A 22778-nucleotide genomic window follows, 5' to 3' on the forward strand; every position below is an offset into this window, starting at 1 on the left:
TGGTCCAAGCAGCAGTTTAATTTCAGAACCAATATAATAATATGTTTACTATAAACTCGTATTAGAATATGCTTTATTTAAGAATAATCTAGGATAAACTGTGTAAAGTGGGTAATATTCCAGACTCATTTCACCTTACCCTACCCTTGTTTTTTTTTTCCCTACCCTTGTAACATTAAGTCTGTGTCAACCAACTCTGTGACCTAACAGAGAATGATCCTAACTAGTAGAAAGTTAACTTGTAAAAGAAGGTGAGGGAAATAGAAATCAAATGCTTATTTTGACATTCAGTGGTAACTGCTATTTCAATGTTTAAATTGTGTATGTAGTATATATAGTATTTCAGTGAGTATAAAAAGATTTTTCAAAGATTTCTAAGTGTTTATTTTGGTATAATTTAGTAATCAGTCCTCTTTCTCAGTCAAAAAATGTGTCTTTTAGGCTTAACCAGTACATAGGAGAGATGTGTACTAACTGCATAGACAAAGTAGGGAGGAGGAACCAATTTGGCCTTTGTAAAGGAGTTGTAAACAATTAGTATAATATTCAAATTGGTTGAAAACAATGAGAATAAAACCAAAAGAAACAAATGTACAAAATCCCAGGGGAATAAAAAAAAAAAGCATGATACATTTGGGGAATTTTGAGAATTTCAGTAAAGCTTTATGATATGTCTTTGCTCGAAATGCTATTTGCTGATTTCATTGACCCTTCTAAATGATCAGTAGAATGAGTTTGATAGCTACTGCAGGAACAAACCATGGAGGCAAGTATCTCCTAAAGATGGATATCACACAATATAGAGTATCAACTGCACCTGCTGCCCTTTTTAGGGCTAATTCAAATGATCTAAGTAAGACCAACAACAGAATAACGAATATCCAAGATACTGTTAAATTAAACAGTCTTTTCCAACCCGCTGTTACATCTGAACTGCATATTAAAGAAAATTTTCAGGGCCTGGATTTGAGTTCACCATCCTTATGACCTAATAGGTTATCCTATTGTTACTGTTTCATGGATGCTAGTAGAAGACACGAGACTCCCAGATAGGAGGTAAAGGACTTTATTCCTCATAGCAGCATGAGCACCATGGTTACATTGGTTCTCCTTTCCCACTAGTCCAATGGAGCCAATGCAGAGAACCCTGGATATATGCTATACATACAGTGAGGTGCATTACAGGAGAAAAATACTGAGCACAAAGAATTTACCAACTTAAAGCAAGCAGTAAGCAAGCCTGCTAGTTCTCCTAAAGGATGACATCACCTCATATCTCAGGGTTGCTTGCTATAAACACAACCCTCAAAAATGGCCCAGGTAAAATGCTGTCAAGGCCTTGCATTCTTGGTATACCAATTAAGACTTACAGGACTATGAAAGATAGTGGAGCACTGTCTGTTAAGAAAATCATAGGTGAAATTGTTGAAATAAGTCCCCATCTACAAAGTCACCCCTTATAAGACTCTCCTATTTTCACTCATTTATTCAGTTTGGGGGAAATAAAACTTCTCTGGATTCTCAGTTTTATGTAAAAAAAATCATCATTTGAGACATGGAAATATTTTTCTCTTCACATACCATGAGAATTAGATCTGGGGCTATTTGTTTAGTAAATGGTTCTGATCTCAAAAGGATAATAAACTTCTCCTATTTCCCTCAAGAAAGCCAATGATTACAGTCTGAAGTAGGTGCCCAGGTTAAGCTACAGGATGCCAAGAAGACTGGAGCAATATCACCCCAGGTACTAACATTTTAGTACTAATAAAGCCCCTGACACATAGGACTGTCCAGCTTTTAGACAGATTTTTATTTACATACTGAAAGATTAGAGACCTTTTCAAAGAAGAGCCTGTCAGGAAGGGAGGGAGAACTGTCCCCTTCTCCTTCATAAGCCAAGAAAAAGCCTTTTAGTTTGTCTCTCACCTAAGGAGTTGTGGGCTAGTCAAGTAGGAAAAAAAAAATCTATCAGCTTTCATTCTGTTGCCTGAAGATAGGGGAAGAGGAGTCAATGCATTTATTATTTACCGTTATGCAATAGTAAATCTGTCTCTAACCCAGAATATTTTCTATGAGCATTCAGGATAAAATTAATAAAGATGCATATTAAGAGCCAACATTAGCCAGTTTTCAGCAAATATTTATTGAACATCTATTATGTGCTAGGCCCAGTTTTAAGGTCAAAGGTAGAGTAGAGCAAAAAGAAGCATATTCCCTAACATATGGGATTTATAGGGTAGTCAAAAGACATCCACTAAGCAAAAACTTCACAGTAAATGTACTATTATATATCCTTACATGGTCTTGAAAAATATATATAAATCAGGTTTTTAGAAAGGAGGTTGGGGAACATCCAATTTTAATTGGTATAAGATAAGGCTTCTCTTAAAAATTACTTCACAGTATTTAATGTATATTGATAAAGGTTTACATACATGATTTCTTTTCTTTCCTTTCTCTTCTTGTTTGGCCACTGCTCTATCCCTGTGCCTGTAACAAGGTCCTATAAATAGTAGAAAGGTAGAAAATAGTTGTTGAATGATGAATAAATAACTGAATGAGAAAAAGTCATTTAGTCATTTAACCTGAGCCCTGAAGTATAGCAGTTAGTAAGGCCAAGAAGGGAGGGGAAGCATTTTGGACAGAGAAGAAGACATGTTAAAAACCCCAGGAAAAGAGTAAACAGAGCTTGATGGCAGTATTAAGCATTTTACATTTATGTCGAGAGTGATGATAATAATTAGCCCATTTTAACAAAGGATGCAATTCATATTTTTGAAAAATTCTTACTGGCTGTGAGGTGACTGTGGAATTTTTGAGGGCAAGAGGAAGCAGGACACACCCTTAAGAAAGACTCCATGAAAGCCATAGTTGATAGGTGAGGAAGGTGACAGTGGAAAAGGAAATAAGTGAGCAGATTGAAGATAAGACTTATACATAGACTCATGGGGACTTGCTAACGGGGATCCAGGGAGAGGTTGGCATAGGTAGGTAGGTATGGAAGCAGTAGGTATGGAAACCAGATGGGGATCCATTAAAATTTGAAAGTGAGGTAGTTCTGTGAGCTTGAAAGGATTGCTCCAGGATATACCCAGCATTAAAATTAAATCCACAGAGAAGTGAAATATAAGAAGCAATGGAGAGCAAATTAACCCATAAAATATTTGATTATTATTGACTGTAACATGTGGCTCATTTTGTCAATGTCTTTTAAAATGCTGGAACTAAATTTACAGACAATAATGATTTGCAAGATGGCAGTAGAAGTATTTTAAGGGTAGTTAAGCATAAGTTTCTTGGTGAAATCTTTGGATTATGCTAGAAATATATACAGTTAAATATGTATGTTGAAATTTTAATTACTAAAAATAAAATCTATAATATCCAAACCAAAAGATAAAGTTAAAAAAAGAGGAAAATGAAAAGAGACAACTAAGATTCAAGTGACTTAGGCATTTTCAAGGCTAAATGGGAAGACAATTTTGCATAAACAGGAAAATGGTACGTGGGAAGATGAGACAAGGTCAGAAGATTTAAAAGCACAATTTGCTATGTTGCCAAGGGCAGTAAACACCAATCTGAATTATTAAAGAGTTCCTTTAAAAAGTGAAATCAATTAATTGAAAAACATTAAATTAAGATATTGTGTTTTAGAATATGTAAAAATCTACTAATTTCTGACTACTGGCTTTTAATGGGATAGGAATAAAAAAACAGTGTACAGGTTGGGATTTTGTTCTTGAGAAGGCATTCCCGTCACAATTGAAAGGAAAACCTATATCGCCGGGGTGAAAGAAAAGTCAGATGTTTGCTTTCTTAACCTTCAAGAGGGAAGACAAAGATCTTGAGAGAGAGAGAGAGACTTGGCAACCTCTGAACAAGAAATACTATGTCTCTACTGCTCCCACCCTTAGCCCCAGCATAAGAGAGGAAATATAATGTTGGTAGATACATTTGCTCTAATTGCAAACTAGATACTTGTAAAGGTATGGTATTAACACAAAGAACACACGTGTCATGAAAGAGGGTGTTGTCAAAACCACACTTAGAAGTATACAAGTCTTCTTTATCTTCATCATGAAATTATCTTTTCACTCATTTCTACACCAAGTAATGAGTCCCAGACTTGTTTCAAGCTCATGTCACACTTGAACCTTATTACTTTAAGTGGTAATGATCAGGGTAGTGTGCATATCATGTCCATTTTACACATGAGAAAACTTATGAACGGGTGTGAAATGGCTCTTTTGTGTTTATAAGTCTTGGGAGGGAAAAAATGGGGCCAGTCCTAGGTTCTCTAAGTTCAAGTTTGTTTCTCCTTCTGTTAAAACAAGGTACATATTAGATAGTACTATTTTGTAAAGTTGGCTTGGTTAAACTGATTTATAAAATAAAGGACTTAGAGCATAATTATATAGTTATGTTTTTAAATTAATAGAACCACACTATGCAGAGTAGATTTGATTTAAAATCAATACTTAGGGAGATGGGCATTAATAAAATATTTTAACAATAAGTGTGAATAAGAGCTGAGGGAGCGAAGTCAGCATATAAAGACAGCTATTCTTAGAAGCCGGGTTATCTCTAAGGGTACTAAATCTTACAGTTGGGTAGAGTACTGCTAGTAAAACTAAAGGTTTCTTTTGTGGTCTCTTCTTTGTGTGACTTGGTTCTTAACTCCCTCAAAACATGGATCAGTGTGTAAAATAGAGGAGTGGTGGAAGCATCAACTTCTGTAACAGGGCCTGGACCATACAGGTTACTTAAACCTTGGACATCTGATGACATGTCCCTCCTTTGCTTGTTTTGAGGGTTTATAGGAGAGGGGGTAACCCTATTCAGTTCTCGTCCTCATACTCCCTCCTGTGGGTCAAGTTAATACGGACATTTGAAAGCAAGGACTGATTTTTCACAAACTCTCTAGAGTAGTGATTTATAAACTTGAGTGTAACAGCAGAAACCCTGCTATATGAAAATACAGTTGTATAGTTCTCACCTCTTGATATTTTGATTCTGTATTGCTAGGGTGTGCTTGTGGGCATCTGTATTTGTTTAAAAACCCTCCAGATGATTTGGCTCTCAAGGTGGGAACAACTATTGTACTTGTTAAATATTGACTTATGGGGCTGGGGACTCACTTGCCCCCTCTTCAAGCTTCCGGATTCTTATCCCACCACTTTAGAAAAATCTAGTTCCAAAGGAGAGATAGCAGCATGTTTTATTTAAAAAGCTCAGGGCAATAAAAATACATTATATGTTTATAAAAAATAAAGTTTTATATATATATATATATATATATATATATATATATATGGCATTCATTGGGCCATATTTTCATGTTCAATGAGATTACTGTTCCTTATAAAAGACAACCCATTGGGGTGCCTGGGTGGCTCAGTGGGTTAAGCTGCTGCCTTCGGCTCAGGTCATGATCTTGGGGTCCTGGGATCTAGCCTCGCATCGGGCTCTCTGCTCAGCAGGGAGCCTGCTTCCTCCTCTCTCTCTGCCTGCCTCTCTGCCTGCTTGTGATCTCTTTCTGTCAAATAAATAAATAAAAATTAAAAAAAAAAAAAGACAACCCATCATGGGATTGTCTACCTACTCCTTGGAACACAACAAGTCAGGTTTTGCATTTTCCTATTTGAGCTTAATTGATTGGCTAATTTGGACTGGGCCTACCTTCTGTTCTCTCTCTACTATTTTTCTCCATATCTCAGAATGCTCAATAGTGAAAAAGAGTCACCACTAAATATGCTAATGGTTCTGGGTTTTTATATCTATCCCATTTTATTTCTGGGATACATTCTCTCCCAGGCCCCTTCAATCCTTGAAAATAGGGTTCCTATGATTGGAATTTAAGTTGTGAGGAGAGGAGGTAGGGATCTGCTTAAGCCTAAAGCATAAACCATGTACCTAGTTTTAAAAAAGAGCCCTGACTTGGGAGTTGTGGGGTTCACAAACAATAAAAAACAAAGCCTTACTTTGACTCTATTGTTCCCATGGTAACCACTAAAACCCAAAAGGAATTTCAGTTTTTCACAACTGATAAAATATAGACAGTGTGGATAAGAGATCTTTTCAAAATGTAATCCCCATCTTTAGTTTTGATATACGTTTAATTTATTTTATTGGATTTCACAGTGTTGCAGTTTATTTCATTGAAGATGCATTGGTATTGTTCCTCCAAGGTATTCTCAAGTACACTGAGCTAGAAGCTCTACAGAGGCAGAAACTGTGAGTTTCATTTGTTGCTGTATGGCCAGTACAGCAGCCTGCCCAACACATCACAGATACAGAACAGCTCTGTGGAGTTACTGAATTACGGTGTCTGAAGGACAGTATTTCAGAATCATGGCAGTCATCCACGTGGCTGAGTAATATTTGTTATTATTATTACCTTTTTCTTTCACCATTTTTAAGTATTTTTGAATGTCTTTTAAAATTATTAGAAATATGCAGAAAGTTTTCTTTATTTTCTTCTATAGCCACCAAAATGAGGTAATTTTCATTCTCCCTATCCAATCTTGGTTCTATATTTGCAAACCACTTAGGTTACTCTGAATAATGTGAACAATACATTTATAATTATGTGATTCACTGTGTTTATTCATAGTAATTATTTTTTCTGACCTTTCCTTGTTACTGTGATGGTAAAGTGTAAAAATTATAAGGCAAATCAGTTAGTAAATAGGGTCACATAAACACTTAGAGCGTATTTTGTTATTTCCATTAATGACCACCTCAAAGATGAGAATATTTCAGATACTCTCTTTGGGAGCTTTTTCCACTCTATATGCTTGGGAATATCTTCAGCTTCTTTGATTCATCTCTGGAATTTTGGGGGGGCCCTATGCCATGCATTGCTTTCCACTATTTAAAGACATTGTCATCTTTTATTTTTTTAATTTTACTTATTTATTTGAAAGAAAGAGAGTGAGTGAGCTGGTGGGGTGGGGTCGGGTGGGTGGAGAGGGGTAAAGAGAGGGAGAGAGAATCCCAAGCAGGCTCCATGCCCTCTGTGGAGCCCAACATGGGGCTTGATCTCATGAACCTGAGATCATGACCTGAGCTGAAATCGAGAGTTGGGTGCTTAACTAACTGAGCCACCCAGGTGCCCCCATTGTAATGTTTTGTGGCACTGTCGATCATATATTCAACCCATATCTCATTCTCTCATGGCTCCTCCCATCTTTCTCAGGCCAGTTCTGGTGCTCCCCACTTTTTGGAAGAATTGATTATAGGTGCAGTTCCCACTGCTCTAAATTATGTTCATTTAGCCCACCATCTTTGCTCAGCTTCTAAGGTCCAAAATTCTCTAAGTTCATTGTAATTCTTTCACTCCCAAGTGCATGTGTTTACCACCAAGATATCAAAGTTGGAATATATCAAGAAAGAGTTACCATTGGGGCCCCTGGGTGGCTTAGTCGTTAAAGGTCTGCCTTCAGCTCAGGGCATGATCCCAGGGTCCTGGATCAAGCCCCACATTGGGTTCCCTGCTCAGTGGGAAACCTGTTTCTCCCTCTCTTGCTGTGTCTCTCTCTGTCAAATAAATAAATAAAATCTTAAAAAAAAAGAAAAGAAAAGTAAAGAAAAAAAGATAGTTACCGTTAGACATGTTGTCAGTGTTTCACTTTATTGCTATTTCCTTATAACATTGGGACAAATCCTCTCCCAAGAGAAAATAAAAGTTCCATTGCAAATAAATAAATAAATAAAAGTTCCATTGCAAATCCCTGTATCTTCAGACGTGACTGAGATTCTTGTCATTAGAGTATCAATAGGTATCATGGGGCGTGGAGGGGTGGGAAAGTTGGGAATAATATTTGCAGATGTCAAATTTTGTAATGAAATCTCAGTTCTGACTTATTTGGGTCCCCTCCCATCCCATTCATTGCCCAGCACTGTAAAATTTCAATGCCAATTATATATATACATACTTATTTCTATGTATTTATGCATCTATCTAATCTATTATCTATCACCTATATTTACTTCCTCCTTAGGACAATTTGCCTTTATTAGCTTTGTGTCACTACTGGCCTGGAGTAATTTGAGCTGCATTGGAGATTTGCATTTAACACAAATTCTGTTCAAGTTCTTTTTCTTTATTCTTTTTTTTTTTTTTTAAGTTTAGGCTCTCCCTTTAAAATATTTTTTTTCTGTTTATTTTTAAAGATTTTCTTTATTTATTTGAAAGAGAGAGCAAGCAGGAAGGAGGAGCAGAGGGAGAAGGACAAGCAGATTCCACACTGAGTGAGGGAGACTAATGCAGGGCTCAATCTCATAACCTTGAGATCATGACTTGAGCCAAAATCAAGAGTTGGATACTTAACTGACTGAGCTACCCAGGCACCCTGATTTTTTTTCTTTTTTAAATGAGCTTCACAAAGTACTTAACACCAGTAAAGAAGAATAGTGTTTAATCCATTTAGAGTCTGAAATACATTTTTTCTTTATTTAACATACACGTTTTTTGCTAAATCACAAGCTTTCTTATTTGATTTCTTAATCTTTATGTTAAGAATTGCTTTTATTGAAGGATTATTGATATAAAAATAAGCCATGGCAATGATAACAGAGATTGATTTTACATATTCACATTCCTTAATATAAGTTAACAGAGAATTTCTATAGATTTTTTTCAACTTTATTCTTGAGTATGACTCAGTAAATCTGATTTATAGGGCAATTATGTAAAACTCCTTTTATTATCACTTTGGATTAAGAGTACTCTAGTACATAATCTAATAAAATGGTGATTAAGTCACAACATCTCCTTGAAATGAGAGCATGAAAGTCTTTTTTCATTCTCACACTAAGTTCTATACATAGAGTTTCAGTGAGATCTGGAAAAATTGAGCTTGGTCCCCAAATGACTCTATTCTTACTAAATATACCCCATTGAGAAAAAAAAAAATCTATTGGCTCTCAAGATTGAAATCCATCCCACTCAGAAGTCCTGATTTGATTCTTTTGACATCCAATTTTTAAAAATCATCAAACTCGGATAACAGAGAATCTTGCAGAATTCCCCTCTCTTATTAATCTCAAATCATTCAGGACAGTTTGCCGAAATCTGCATGTGTGTGGACCTCTGGAACACAAGAGCTGGCTAGCTAAGGAAAATGAGATTTAGATTTGTTTCCACTCAGTGCAAACCAACTCAACCAATCATCTTCAAATTGTGCCTCTTCTTCTGGAAGTTCCTTAGACAAATGACTTGGTTGGCCTGTGAACATATTTTTGGGGAGGCCATGTTACTCAGGGCTTTACATATCTGAAACCTTTTTGTCTGAATATTTTTTTTTTATTTCTTTTCAGTGTTCCAGAATTCATTGTTTATGTACCACACCCAGTGCTCCATGCAATACGTACCCTCCATAATACTCTCCACCAGACTTACCCAAACCCCCACCAGACTTACTCTCCACCAGACTTACCCTCCAAAACCCTCAGTTAGTTCCTCAGAGTCCACAGTCTCTCGTGGTTTGTCTCCCTCTCCAGTTTCCCCCAACTCCCTTCTCCTCTCCATCTCCCCATGTCCTCTATGTTATTCCTTATGCTCCACAAGTAAGTGAAACCATATAATTGACTCTCTCTGCCTGCCTTATTTCACTCAGCATAATCTCTTCCAGTCTCATCCATGTTGATCTAAAAGTTGGGTATTCATCCTTTCTGATGGAGGCATAATACTCCATAGTATATATAGACCATATCTTCTTTATCCATTCATCCATTGAAGGGTATCTTTTATAGTTTGGGAAAGTATGTACCCACTTATATATTTTAAATGATTCAAAATGTTTTTAAAAATTTTATATATTTGGAAATGATATATAATTTGAAAATATTATATCAATATTTTTAAAATATCCTGGTTATAAAACAACCATAGTTTTTGAAGCCTACTATTATTGATTTAAATACATATGAACAAAAATTTTAATAGATATTTTACATTTTTCTTCTTGAACATGTATTTCCTTTACACTTAATGCATAGGCATTTTTTTTCCAATATAAGATATTTTAAGCTTGAAAGTCATCCTTTATCATCCTGTCCTATTCCTTTGCATCAAAAACATGTATGTAAGCTTAATATATTAAATTGTGTGACTAAAAAATTTTAAATATTATGATTTTCTCATGAATTATTTTATCACAGATTATAGAACACGTCATCAAATAATAGAAATAAATGAAAATTTTAAAAAATAAGTAACATGAAAGGAAAATTTTACTGCAAATGAATCTCTTTATGAGGTAGATGAAGAGTTATAAAAAATTGATCATGTCAACAAAAGCAAAGAGGCAACCCAAGGAATGGGAGAAGATATTCACAAATGACAATACAGACAAAGGGCTGATATCCAAGATCTATAAAGAACTCCTCAAAATCAACACACGCAAAACAGATAATCATGTCAAAAAATGGGCAGAAGACATGAACAGACACTTCTCCAATGAAGACATACAAATAGCTAACAGACACATGAAAAAATGTTAATCATCATTAGCAATCAGGGAGATTCAAATCAAAACCACATTGAGATACCATCTTACACCAGTTAGACTGGCCAAAATTAACTAGACAGTAAACAAGAAGTGTTGGGGAGGGTGTGGAGAAAGGGGGAACCCTCTTACACTGTTGGTGGGAATGCAAGTTGGTGCAGCCACTTTGGAAAACAGCGTGGAGATTCTTTAAGAAATTAAAAATAGAACTTCCTTATGACCCTGCAATTGCACTGCTGGGTATTTACCCCACAGATACAGATGTAGTGACAGGAAGGGTCATGTGTACCCCAATGTTCATAGCAGCAATGGCCACAGTCACCAAACTGTGGAAAGAACCAAGATGCCCTTCAACGGACGAATGGATGAAAAAGATGTGGTCCATTATATAGTATGGAGTATTATGCCTCCATCAGAAAGGATGAATACCCAACCTTTATATCAACATGGATGGGACTGGAAGAGATTATGCTAAGTGAAATAAGTCAAGCAGAGAGAGTCAATTATCATATGGTTTCGCTTATTGGTGGAGCATAAGGAATAACACGGAGGGCATTGGGAAATGGAGAGGAGAAGGGAGTTGGGGGAAATTGGAGGGATAGACAAACCACAAGAGACTGTGGACTCTGAGCAACTAACTGAGGGTTTTGGAGGGGAGGAGGGTGGAAGGTTAAGCCTGGTGATGGGTATTGTGGAGGACGTGTATTGCATGGAGTGTTGGGTGTGGTGCATAAACAATGAATTCTGGAACACTGAAAAGAAATTTAAAAAAAATTGATCATGTGTATCAGGGAACAGATGTTAATTTTTAATTGACTACTACATGGCTAAATGTAAGTTTTTATATTTCTTTTATTTTTATAGACTTGAAAACCTTGTCAACATAAATTAATAGGTAAGAATGGAAAAGGAGTTCTATGCCAAATATTACAGAGTGATTGATCATTTTTTATGATCTGTGTGCTGAGAATTCAGTTAAGTTCTACATCAATTTTGTTGAAAATAAAGCATTGAAATAACCTGCCTTGCAAGATGATTTGTTAATCATTAGAGTTACTCACTTTTTCAACTAACAATAATTTCTTTCTTTTTTTCTTTCTTTCTTTCTTTGGCAGTTGAAACAGAGACTGTCAGAAAGGGATTGTAACTTAACAATTGGCACATTCTCAGGCAAAGCAGTTTGAGGAAAGAGACTTGTGGTAGTTGAAATTTTTAGACTTAAGTTCCTTAAAACTCTTCATGCCCAGGAACCCCTAGGAAAGTCTTCACATACTGTGTGCCTCCAACCACATTTCAAACCACTGAAGTAGAGAACTGACTTGAAAGGTTTTCTTGATTTCTGGTTTATAAACTCCAAATTAAGGGAGGCTGGAAAATTCCCCTGAGCCACAAGCACTGGCAAAGTTCTGTTTAGGTTTCAGCTATGTACCCTTCTCTGAAAAAATTATGCCTTATATGTTGCTTGGGCCCAGGGAGTATGATTCATGACTGTGTACTTCCAAGAACCCAGCTTAATCTTTTGCATATGATATACAGATAAACCAACATACTTCATAACTTTCCTTATGTATGTAATTAAGCTCAGTGGTAACTAAATGACACATTTGAGTTTCCATTGCCTTAGAAGAGGAAGTGGGAGCAAAGAGTTGAAAATTAGAAGATGAGAAAGAATTATTTTCTTTTAGCCAGTTTAATTTTGGCCTCAAATGCGGACACTATTTCATAGAGAAATTCATGAGCGTTTATTCAATTTTTAAAAAGACTTTATTTTTTATAGCACTTTTAGGTTCACAGAAAAGTTTAGCAGAATATTCAGAGCATTTTCCATACCCCTGCACTCACACATTCATACTTTCCCATATTATCAGTATCTCCCATCCCAGTGGTAAAGTGGTTACAATCATTGAACCTACACTGATACCTTATTATCACTCAAAATCCATGGTTTACATTAGGGTAGACTCTTGGTTCTGTATGTTCTGTGGGTTTGTACAAATATATAAGGACAAGTATCCTCCATAATACTATCATAAAGAGTTGTTTCACTGACCTAAAAATCTTTTTTACTGTGCCTATGCATCCTTCCCTCCTCCCAAACCCTGACAACTATTGATCTTTTTACTGTTTCCATTAGTTTTACCTTTCAGAATGTCATATAATTTGAAGCATGTAGTATATATAACCTTTTCAGATTGGCTTCTTTCACTTAATATCATGGATATAAGATTCTTTTTCATGGCTTGGCAGCTGATTTCTTTTTAGCACTGAATAATATTCTGTTGTCTAGATGTACCACAGTTTATATATCCATTCACCTACTGAAAGACATCTTGGTTGCTTCCAAGTTGGGGCAATTGTGAATAAAGCTGCTATAAACATCCATGGGCAGGTTTTTATGTGGACATTAAGTTTTCAACTCCTTTGGGTAAACGCCAACAAGTGCCAGTGCTGGATCATATGGTAAGGATATGTTTAGTTTTGCAAGAAACTGCCAAACTGTTTTCCAAACTTGCTATAATCATTTTGCATTCCAACTAACAATGAATAAGAGTTCCACATGCCCCACATTCTTGCCAGTATTCGGTGTTGTCAGTATTCTGGATTTGAGCCATTCTAATAAGTATGTGGTGGTATCTCATTCTTTTAGCTTACATTTCACTGAAGACATATGATGTGGGGCATTTTTGATATGCTTATTTGCCATCTGTATATCTTGTGAAATAACTGTTAAGGGTCTTTGGGCAGTTTTTAAATGAAATTGTTTTACTTTTGTTAAGTTTTAAGAATTCTTTGTATACAATAACAATCCTTTACCAGAAATGCCTTTTGCAAGTATTTTCTTTCAGTTTGTGCTTGTCTGTTCATTCTCTTGACAACTCTTTTGCATAGAAGAAATTTTAATTTTAATGAAGTCAAGTTTATCAGTTATTTAGTTCATAGGTCATGCCTTTGGTGTTGTATCTAAAGTCATCACCATACCCAAGGTCATCAAGGTATTCTCCTACATTATCTTCTAGGAGTTGTATAGTTTTTCATTTTACATTGTGTCTGTGATCCATTTTGTGTTAATATTTGTTAGGAGATAAGGTCTGAGTCTAGATTTATTTATTTATTTTGCATGTGGATGCCCAGTTGTTCTAGCATGATTTATTGGAAAAAAAAAACAAAAAACCTTTTGCTCCATTGTACAACCTTGGCTGTCTTGTCAAAGGTCAGTTGACTATATTTATGTGATTCTATTTCTGGACTCTCTGTTTCATTTCACTGATCTATTTTGTCTATTCTTTAGCCAGCACTGAATATATTTTTGCTATTATTATTTTAGAACAAACTATTATCTGCTAGATAAATTAAAAATAAGAGAAATAAAAGATTTTATCTTTACTTTTCCTTCTCCAATAATATTCTTTATGTAGATCCAAATTTCTTACTTATGCCATTTCCTTCCTTCTAAAATATGTCTTTTAAAATTTCTTAAAAGGCAGGTCAAAAGGTAAGAAATTCAATTTATTTTTTCAACATTCAATTTTTGTCTGAAGAAAATTTTATTCTTAACTTTTAAAGGATGATTTTGCAGGGTGCAATATTCTAGGTTGGTTGTTTTTCTCTCTCAACATTTTAAATACTTCATTCCACTCTCTTCTTGCTTGTATAGTTTCTAAGAAGTCAGATTTAATTCCTATCTTTACTCCTCTATAGGAAAGGTATTTTTTCCCCTTCAGCTTCTTTTAGGATTTTTTTCTTTATCCTTGATTTTCTGTAGTGTGAATATGATATGTCTATGTGAACTTTTTTAAAGTTTTTATTCTGCTTATTATTCTTTGAGCTTCCTGAATCTGTGGCTTGGTTTCTGACATTAATTTGGGTACATTCTCTGTCATTATTCCTTCAAACATTTCTTCTGTTTGTTTTTTTGTTTGTTTGTTTGTTTTTTGTTTTTCCCTTTCTTCTTCTTATGGTATCCCCATTACATGCAATGTTACACCTTTTGTAGTTGTCTCACAATTCTTGGATATTCCGTTCTGATTTTTTCCCATCTTTGTTCTCTTTGCTTTTCATCTTTGGAGTTTCCATTGAGGTACTCTCAAGCTTAGAGATCTTTCCTCAGCCATGTCACTTAATAAGCTCATCAAAGACATTCTCCATTTCTGTATTGTGTCTTTGACTTCTAGTATTTCTTTTTTGTTTCTTGGAAATTCTATTTATCTACTTACATTGCCCATTCTTGTATGCTGTTTACCTTATCCATTAGAGCCCTTAGCATATTAATCAGAGTTCTTTTAAAATCTCCTTTGGATAATTCCAATATCCCTGGCATATGCATCTTGTTCTGATGGTTGCTCTGTATCTTCTGTATCTGTACCTTGCCGCCGCCGCCATGATCATCCCGGTGCGCTGCTTCACCTGCGGCAAGATCGTCGGCAACAAGTGGGAGGCCTACCTGGGGCTGCTGCAGGCCGAGTACACCGAGGGGGATGCCCTGGACGCGCTTGGCCTGAAGCGTTACTGCTGCCGCCGCATGCTGCTGGCGCACATCGACCTGATCGAAAAGCTGCTCAACTACGCGCCCCTGGAGAAGTGAGGGTCTGGCGCCCCCACCCTGCTCCCCGCGGGAAGCTTACCCCGCCTGCCGGCCCTGCCCTCCGCCCTTGGGCCTGTGTCTCTGCTCCGCGGGCAGCTGTCCAGTAAAGGTCTTCGCAGAACCGGAAAAAAAAAAAAAAAAAAACCTATGTTTTTTGTTTGTTTTATTTTGCATTATAGTATGTCTTATAATTTTTTTCTTGCTAGCTAGACATGATGAACTGGGTAAACGGCACTGCTGTAAATAAGTCTTTAGTGATGTGTTCTCAGGTTAGCAGGGAGGGGAAGCATTCTGTAATCCTGTTATTAGGTCAGTCTTTTAGTGAGCCTGTGCCACTGTAAATTTCACAGGTGCTTCTCAGTTTTCCCATTTCCCACTTAGATGGGACAGCGTGGCTAGAGTAGGCTTGAGTTAGGTATTTACTTTCCCCTACATAGAAGGCTAGACCCAGTTGGAGTTAGATATTTACCTTCCTGGGGTCAGTTAGGCTCTGAAAAAAATCTCAGCAGGTTGGGTTCTGGTTAAATAGTTTCTCTTAAGGGCAGACCTTGTTAAGAAAAAACATACTCTGGTGCATTTCAAAGTAGTTCTTTTTGTCCCCATTCGTCTGGAAACATAATGGGTTTTTTCTGTGATATTCACTGTGAGAATCTGCTAGAGTTCTAATAAGCAAAACTCACAAAAGGTTTCATACCTCCACTGCCCCACCATGACTGGGACCCTCTAGAGTGTTTATCTCAGACATGTACCTCCTGAGCCTCCCACAGTATATTACAATTCAGGTTACCCTATCCCAGCACTGGTTCCCATGGAGGTTTTTGCTTGGGAGTGTATTCTCTGGTAAGTTGCGATTCTCTGTATTTTCCTATTTGTCCCTCCAATTTTGGAGACAGTGGTTGGCCCTGTGACCTCTCTTATATATACAAGAAGAGTTGTTAATTTTCTATTTTCCATCTTTTTACTTGTTCTTTGGATAGAGTAGTTGACTACCACACTTCTAACACACTGGATCAGAAAGCGGAAGTTCTTTTAATTCTTTCTTCACTTTTTTTTTTTTTAAAGATTTATTTATTTATTTGAAGGAGAGAGAGCGAGAGAGCAAGAAACCACAAGCAAGCAAGCATGGGGTAGGGGAGGGGCAAAGAAAACCTCAAGCAGACTCCCCACCAAGTGTGGAGCTCTGATACAGGGCTTGATCTCACAACTCCAAGATCATAACCTGAGCCAAAACGAAGAGTTAGACACTTAACTGAGTCACCCAGGCAACCCTCTGTTCATTTTTTTTTTAAGATTTTTATTTATTTATTTGACAGAGAGGTACAGAGAGAGCACAAGTAGACAGAGCAGCTGGCAGAGGGAGAGGGAGAAGTGGGCTTTCTGCTGAGCAGGGAACCTGATGTGGGAATCAGTCCCAGAACCCTGGGATCATGACCTGAGCCAAAGGCAGACGTTAACCAACTGAGCCACCCAGGGATGCCCCCTCTGTTCATTTTTAAGAAGAAAAAAATTCTGTGTCTAATTACAGATAAAAGAAGAATATTTGTATTTTATATTCCGATTCATATATATATATATATATACATAGATATATATATATATATATATGACACATGGAAATTCTAATTAGAAAACAAATAATGAGAATAAACATCATAGGAAATGCTAACTTTGGAGTTAATTCCTAAACACACTTCTATTCCTTGAAGGGTAGAGCAAAGGCATCTAACTAGTGCTGCCTGTGCCATTTTGGCTCTAACATCTGTATCTTTATCAAGAAGGTTCATCTATTTAAAAAATCTGTAAGATAAAAGTCAGTAATAAAAGATCATGCTTTATATTGGCAATCTATTGCTCAGATTTATTGTTAAAAGTGCTACCAGGGCATAAGAAACTTGTAGATAACTCCAAGTGAAATGGATGATCTTTATATACTTTGACCAAACCTATTTAAAGAAAGAATTGAGTTTGCAGGATGGGGTATATGTAATTGCCCTTCTGAGCACAATTTATCTCACCTAATAGTGCAGTTAAGTCTATAGCATTCCCTTAGCAATAATCAGTGTGTGAGTGTTCTGGAAATCCCAATCTCCCATGCATAATTCAGGAAAATAAACGGATAGTTTTAGGTTTTCTTTAGTGTAAAATCTAGATTGAAATTTACTATTTTATAAACTCAGTGTCCCCAATTCACCTCTATATAAGAGATACATTTATTTACCTGCAATACCAGGCTTGGAAGCTTTATAATTTACTTTCCTGCTTTATGATTTTGTAGTACTACTTGCACAGAAATACTAATACCAAATGTAGATGGACAACTCAGATTTTACCCAACAAATATTTAAAGGGAGGTACATTAAATTTTCTCTTTCAACATAGTGAAATTAATTCTGTCAATTCTTTTACTGTTGTAATAGCACAACAGTCATACAGTAGGACTAGAATTAAGTAAATCAGTTTGTGTAATCTTGAATGAGTTGCATATCTTCTCTTAGGACCTCACTGTTAAGCATATTTGTCAGGGAAGTAATAACCCCTCTTGTGTTTACTCCATAGACTGATTCTTATTTTCAGATCTTTTGAAAAAAAGTCAAAAACCTTTGTGTTTGATCCTAACCTATTATTATTCTATGCGTTTATCCTAAAAATCACTACTCTATCCCATCATTTTGTGAGTAGTTAAGGATGTGGCTTTAAACTATGAGCAACAGTGGTTGCCCTTCTTGCTATCACTGTCTTCAACCTCATCCATTTTTTTCTGCTCATTAGTTAATTAGCTACTTACCATGCTTTTGCTAGACCCTTGTGTATTTGGCACCTAGCTCTCATAGTTCTTTTATCCCAACAATATTGTCTCAAATGCCCAACTCTAATAGTTCTCTTATCCCAACAATATGTGTCTCAAATGCCCAATGCCAGAATGTTCTTCAGGATGATTGATCTTTTTCTCACTTTAGAAAAGTGGTTCTTCCTCAGTGGAGTTTCCAAAAGTGATGACGCCCCACTCCCAGATTCTGATTTTATTGGTTTAGGGTGTGGCTGAGACATGTCAATTTTATAAAGCTTCCCAGGACATGCTAAGGTGCATATAAAAGTTGAGAACCACTAATCTAGAAGATTCTAGAAGGTCTGAGGAAAATTGACATTGTATTACTGCTCCTTAATTAATTCCATTTTTTTAAAGATTTGCATTAAAAGTCACAAGTTTTCAAGCATAGGAAATTGTTAAAAGATGCCTACTGTTTTTCTTGTGAATTAAGGGAGATTGAAAAATATTTCATATTGTAGAAACTGTTCATCTTCTGATTTCATTGTAATGCCAGTAATTCATTATAACTGCTATATATAAGACAAGCAAATATGTTCTCTTTTGGCCTACTGAGACTTTTGAAATCCCTAAAGAGAGAAACACTGTACAAGGGAAAGTTATTTCATATGCTTCTGAATATTGGAAATATTTTTTTCTAACTATGCATGTGGTATAATGCAAAAATATTTGCTAATAATATGTAATAGTAATACTTTTTGCTGGTTTGTTTTTGGTTTTTTTTTTTTGGACATGATCAAGAGCTGAGGATATTTGTGAGCAAATTCAGATCGAATACTTTTTATATTAGTTTTCATTCATGTGCTAAAACATATTCAGTTCTGTTGCTATGTATTGTACATACATAATATCCTTAAATGGCAGATGTAAGTACATATAGGACATGTGGCTGACTATATGATGAATCTGATGAATGACAGTATTATGGATTTTAACCCTTCTTGGGCCTAGATACATTTTCTGTCTTAAGAAAAAAACTTTCCTTATTACTCAGCCATCAGAAAGGATGAATACCCAACTTTTGCATCAACATAGATGAGACTGGAGGAGTTTATGCTGAGTGAAATAAGTTAAGCAGAGAAAGCCAATCATCATATGGTTTCACTTACTTGTGGAACATAAGGAAAAACATGGAGGACATTAGGAGAAGGAAAGGAAAAGTGAAGGGGGGGATGTCAGAAGGGGAGGCGAGCCATGAGAGCCTGTGGACTCTGAGAAACAAACGGAGGGTTTTAGAGGGAAGGGGGTAAAGGGATGGGTGAACCTGGTTGTGGGTATTAAGGAGGGCACATATTGTATGGAGAACTGGATGTTATACATAAACAATGAATCTTGGAACACTACAGCAAAAACTAATGATGAACTGTATGGTGACTAACATTACACAATAAAAAAAAAAAAAAACTTTTTTAAAAATTTAAAATTTCTTTTTTGGTTTTTTTTTTTTTTTTTTTTTTTTTTTTTTTGTCCAGAGACGCCCAAAGAACAAATATATGTCATGTGGGAACATTGACTAACATAACTAATATTGTTACATCAGATTATCTAGATTTACCTAGCAGAACACTGGGATGTAAAGGATTAGGACAAAGTAAGGAGATATTTTGATTGGGAGTTTGGATATAAGAAAGGTCCAGTTTATGAGGTAGACTTCACAGAGCACTACTGGATGTTACCTGACAATAAGAGCAGGGCAGGTGGGGATGGGGCTCATATCAAAGAGATAGGTGAGAACTCATGGAGCTGAACAACCAAATCTCAGAACAAGAGGTGGGACATGTGTCAGATAGAAGGAAAGGAAAGAATAACTTCCTGTTTTATGTATTAAGGGAAGGGGGAAAATAATGTAAAAAGCTCACTATCTAACAATGCTATGGTTGCAATATCCATTATCCATTAATGCCTTTATTAGTGCGTAAGAATTTCATGATGAGAGAGGGAGAGACAAAGAGAGGAAAAGAGGCTGAGAGGGAAGAGTTTGGTACTTTTCAGGAATAGTTGACTTGGGGTTAAGAAAAAAATTAAACTTCCCCTCAAATAAAAAATGGTTCTTCCTTTCTTTTAACCAACACTAGCCCCTCTTTGCCTGTTGATCATTTCTTATCCTAATGTCTATTCCAAATGATACTGTATCCCAACTCTAAACTGTAAAGTCCTTGAGAGCAGTGGCATCTTTTTCATCTTCTCTTTCCCTGTTCTTTCACAGTCTTATGGAAGCCTTATAGAAGGCTTCTGGTAAATACTGACATTAACTGAACTAAGCGCACCCCATCTCTACCTTGGTCTCTTGGTTTTCCAAACAGAGTAAAATTAGGCATAATGATTGTTTCCCTATTAAAGCACAGGCTATGGTGCTTTAGACCCTCAAGCAAAGCACTATCATTCCACAAAGAGCCAGCAGTTTGGTTACAAACTGCATTTACATCTATTAATTCAAGATGGCCTAATTAAAGTAGCAAATATATTTGAAAGCAGTATTAAGTAATAACCATGAATAATCATTTTGCTTCCTGTTGTACTGATAGAAAAGGAGAAAGCGCTTTTTTTCAGAGATTAAATGCTTGATCTCAATGTCAATGGTTTCATGTATTAAAAAGTCTTGACATTAATATTAAAAAAAAGAGCATCATTGAATCTATCAGTAATGTAGCCACAGGAGAGCCCGAAAGCTGCTGCTAAATACATGGCATGTTTTTATAATTATAATCAGTTAAATTGCTTAAGTGAGTGATTCTGTTTAGATTAGGAAATTAAAAGTTTGAATTATTTTTCTGCAAATGTGCTACTGTTTCTTGAGGAAGCTAAAGCCTTGTTGAATGCCAAAATTCTCCATAGCCACTGATTGTGTGCTGTTTACAATCAATCTACAATTTGCCTAGCTGCTTCCAATAAAATATTAATGCAATCAAACCTAAACTGTTTTCTTTAACATTTATCTTTTCATCCTGGGTCAGGCTGTAGAGATTTTTTATTAAAATGAGCCAAACTGTTTAACTGCACATATGTAAGTTTGGAAATCTCATCCTAAAGCATTCAAGAGATTTTTTTATTAATTGGGATTTCATCATCTATAAATATATGATTTTCAAAAAGTATTTATTGTTGATATATTTTTATGTCTAAGAACAGTTTTACTAGGCAAGATATAGATTACTAAGGGGTATAGGATAAAGGTTCTGACATTTACTGTATGACTTAGGAGACAATAATACATACAAAGAGTAAGACTATAAAACAACGTGTTCTCAAGAGTGCCGTAGGTCGTCATTTCTAAACAGGAGTGATTTTCACTGAGGGTCTGGAGTAGTGTCAGAATACTCAGGGCTGGAGAGCAGGGTAAGAAATGGAGGCCAGCAATGTATAAGCCCTCCTACCCTCCAAGTGACTCCACTCCTGTCCCTTATTTGAAAGTAGAGAGCAATTGTAAAAACAGTTTAATAAGAGGAAAACCTCATATATATTAAAATGGCCACATATTGAATTATAGAATTTTGTTGTACTTGAGCTGAAGTTCTTATGACTAGCAGTTGGGCAGATGGAAATGTAAAGGGCAGAGCCTTTCAGCTGTAGGAAATAGGAGAATGAAAATCAAAACAACAGCAAAACAGGAACAAACCATTAAGAATCATTATGACCTAGAATAAATGGGCAAGATTAAGTGAAAATGATGAGAACAGTCTGGAACAAATGGATTTATAGCATTTTTGAAATGCAAAGATAAGGAGTTTTTGTCTTAAAAAATAAATAGTGTGAAAGCCTACATAGATGGTGATGGTGGAACTTTGATTTCCACACATCACAAAGATTATACTGGGTCTAGGACTTCTTTTTCCTGGATGTGATTAGAACAATCCTAAACTTCCTGGGTGTCATCAGAAGTTCTACATTTAATGTAAGAGAAGCCCATAACTCACTTCATACTATGTTCTGTCATGTGTGATAAGTAAATGGGGTTACTGGCTTCATTATTCTGAGGCCCTATTAGAGTATGCCAGTTAAACAACTTCTCACTTTGTTTAAATAGTCTAATTGATTGTGATGCAAAAACCAATGTCTTACCAAAGATCTTTTGGCTTATGCCTCATGTCAAATCAAAATATGGAGACCCCTGTCACCAACTAAACAAAGTTGAATTGGCTGATTATTGGGCAAAGAGAGCTAAGATCACTTAAGAAACAAGCTTTGTGGGTCTCCCTGCACAGAAATGCAAAGGGCTAGTTTAAGTCATCTTAATAGTGGCACTACTGACATTTGGACTAGATAATTTTTCATGGTGAGTCAGTGTGTGTGGTTGTCCTATATATTGAGGGATGCTGTGCAGTATCTCTGGCCTCAACCCACCACATGCATGTTACCTCACATCCCTAGGGTATGATAATCAAAACTGTCTCCAGACATTTGTGATCCCCTTGTGGGTAAAGTGACTCATGGTTGACAATCACTGGCAAGATAAAGGAAAAAAGAATAGCAATTTACATAGTATTCTGAATTTAAGTCTTTGGTCAACCTATGAAATAGATTTTAAACTCTTTTTTTTTTAACAAATGGTCTTTATATTATTAAGTCTTAAAAGGAAGGGTGCAGCTTTCAAAGAAGTCCAGGATGAGATGACTAAGACTAAAACAAGGCTTTTGGATGTGCATGATACAGAGCTTGAACCATTTTTCTTTAATGGCCCACTTTAGGAACCCCTGTTGTCCCTGAAAATACAAGAAGAGGCCAAAGTTGGGTTACATGTTAATAGCTTCTAGGTCTTCACCACTATATACATTATTACGAGCAGATGTTCTATGAAGTAGATTTAGATAGATGTTCTGGTATTCAGTCTGAGCAGAGCAAAAGCATTTTATTTTCCTTT

The 22778-nt window shown here is 36.0% G+C and overlaps 1 protein-coding gene across 1 annotated transcript; it reads left to right on the forward strand.

Annotated features, from left to right (window-relative positions):
* The first annotated feature begins 14879 nt into the window (after positions 1-14879).
* On the forward strand, positions 14880-15093 carry LOC111148194 (DNA-directed RNA polymerases I, II, and III subunit RPABC5-like). The gene has a single exon (XM_022504659.1). It carries the CDS (start codon positions 14890-14892, stop codon positions 15091-15093), a length of 204 nt encoding a protein of 67 aa, XP_022360367.1. The 5' UTR covers positions 14880-14889.
* The last annotated feature ends 7685 nt before the right edge of the window (positions 15094-22778 follow it).

The sequence above is a fragment of the Enhydra lutris genome, unplaced genomic scaffold (genome assembly GCF_002288905.1).
Source record: "Enhydra lutris kenyoni isolate GAN:26980312 unplaced genomic scaffold, ASM228890v2 scaffoldscaffold18, whole genome shotgun sequence".
NCBI lineage: Eukaryota > Metazoa > Chordata > Mammalia > Carnivora > Mustelidae > Enhydra > Enhydra lutris.

Coding starts and splice junctions, on each gene's coding strand:
- LOC111148194 (XM_022504659.1), top strand. CDS start 14,890: ATGATCATCCCGGTGCGCTGCTTCACCTGCGGCAAGATCGTCGGCAAC.